General features: G+C 35.3%; 1 protein-coding gene across 1 annotated transcript; it reads right to left on the bottom strand.

The window, feature by feature from the left end:
- Positions 1-37: 37 nt before the first annotated feature.
- Positions 38-768, bottom strand: Tsp_12849 (conserved hypothetical protein; the record flags this gene model as incomplete). Its single annotated transcript, XM_003367021.1, has 4 exons — positions 683-768; positions 586-624; positions 391-409; positions 38-201 (listed from the first exon to the last, which is right to left on the bottom strand). Coding segments are annotated over exons 1-4 (308 nt in total), but the record flags the coding sequence as incomplete, so codon positions are not given.
- Positions 769-2,307: the final 1,539 nt, after the last annotated feature.

The raw sequence follows: 2,307 nt of genomic DNA, 5'->3' as shown, positions 1-2,307 counted from the left end.
GGGGGGCGGCGCGGGGGCGGTCGGGCTGAAAAAAAACCTAGCTTGAGATCCCATTGCTGGGATCCGAGCAAGGCGGCAGGCCTCTGGTACCGCAACCGGGAGAGGAAGAGGTGAGCTTTGAAAATATGGACTTTCATCATTTGATACGGTTAGGGTCGCGTCGTGCAGTGTAACCCGTCGAACTCCTGCACACCACCCTATCTCACATTCCTCCTATCCTTGCACTGCTATTCTCAAGCATTTACTTATTCTAATACTCAAACTATAGCAGTGCTACAAACTCACTATGCTCAAAAATTGTCCTTTGAAATGATCGACAAATTATTCAACCATTTCACTTTCCGCAAATGAACCCTAAACTCAACTCGACAAGGCATGGGACATGAAAACGTTCAAATGCGGAAAGCCACTCAAATTTATTAAAATAATACTCATGATCTATGTCCAGTTACTCTAATTAACAATCATCTGAATTAAATGCTCGATAACTTACAGCTCGAGTTTATATAAATTACAGACTCAAGAACTCCTCAGTGAACTTTAGCTAATTAGCCTAACTCAAAGAATTATACTTACCGAACTTACCCTCGTCCTCTTGGACGTCCACTTTCATCTTCTATTCTTCTTTATCTAAATGTAGAAGAATTAATTTAATGAAATAATGTTATAATAAATAAAAAACAAAGCCGTTTTTATTGTTCTTCTTCGTCCATCATTGTATTGAAAACGCCATTGTTCATTCGCCGCACACCGTTCGCCTACAATCATTTGAAATGAGCTTCTAGAGCAACTAATAGTAGCCTCAGGAAAATTTACATAAAGTTCATTTCTATTGATTAACAAGTATGAAACGTATTTCATTTCGTTGAACAAATATTATGCAAGTCACGCATAAGCTCAAAAGCAAACAAATTGAAATGCAAATTTAAATTAAAACTGCACCACGCCTTTGTTTGAAAAGATAAGATTCCTCTATATCTAAGAACACACTTTACTCAGTATTTAAAGCAAAAATAGATCGAGCAAACATTGCTGTCGATGCCTCTGTTAGTCAACATAGTCAATTTAACTGGCGCTCTGCTAATACGAAGTTAATTTTCAAACCGCCCAATTTGCATAAAAGACAGACACTGCGCACGTAGCGGTAAACGCCGGCTTACGTAAGTTGGATATGCTACTCAAATATGAATTAGAACATGATGTCAACAAAAAATAAACAATGATTGAGCACATTGGTTGCGCTCTCTATGCTAAAAAAATATAAAGTGATAACAAAATTAAATTAAAAACGATTTCTGTATAAAAACGGTATTTTTCTGTCCCGCATAATAGATTACACTATACGCTTAGTGATATTTGACCTTCTAAGTCGAGAATGATATTGAATGCCATAAGCAAGTGTAAATTGAAAATTTTATCGTCCTCTCCAATTAAATCTAGACGATTACCTAAAATAGCAAATTGAAATATGGATTTGTTCAATACCTTCAACATTTAACTATATGTAATTGAGAATTCTGTTCTAAAAGTATTTCAAGTTTTACGCATCTTCATGTTGAATATTGCTCAAATACTTAAATATAGATGCATTCATAGCAAAACAAAAGGAAAATAAGTTTCAGTATTAAATTTTCACCTGAATGTAGCATCTTGCCTTCGCATCTCAGTTGCGCATCGTCCCGTTTATCGAACACCACTGTAATAAAATAATAACTATGGATACAGTCTGCATTTCTCTCATTTGTGTATTACTTAGTAACCTTCTTATCGTTAATTTTCAATTTAAATAATGTATATTACTGTATATCTAATTATCGATTACCTTTCCATGATTTTATTTCTGAACTATGCTTTAACTTTATATTAAATGATGCTTTTACTTTTCCTCATTTTATCTGTTATATTTCCTTTTTATGCTTTGTATTCTGTGCTCATGTAAGATAAAACTGTCTGATGGAATTACGTCATTACTGACCGTGGTGCAGCCAAGCCGGCTATCATCAGTTCCATCAATACCTGCAGATTTTCATATACTTTTAATTTATTGCTTTGTGATTCATGCCTGAATTCCAGATATATTTTAATGTCGTTTGTCATTTTTGCCTTTTGTGCTTGTTTGCGAACAACGAGACGTCCAATGATTTTTTGCCAAGCTTCACATTCCCTCGTCAGCCCAACAAAAAGGTCAATCTGATTAACAGATACAATTTTCCAGTAGTCGCCACAAATGCATTTCCTTTTCACGGCTTCGCTATTTTGCACCTATTTTTCCACAAACTCTGCCTGCTTATTCATATGCTAAATTTC

The sequence above is a fragment of the Trichinella spiralis genome, assembly GCF_000181795.1.
Source record: "Trichinella spiralis strain ISS 195 chromosome Unknown Scfld4978, whole genome shotgun sequence".
NCBI classification, from domain to species: domain Eukaryota; kingdom Metazoa; phylum Nematoda; class Enoplea; order Trichinellida; family Trichinellidae; genus Trichinella; species Trichinella spiralis.
The sequence above is the reverse complement of the archived record's forward strand: the minus strand, read 5'-3'. Positions and strand labels throughout refer to the sequence as shown.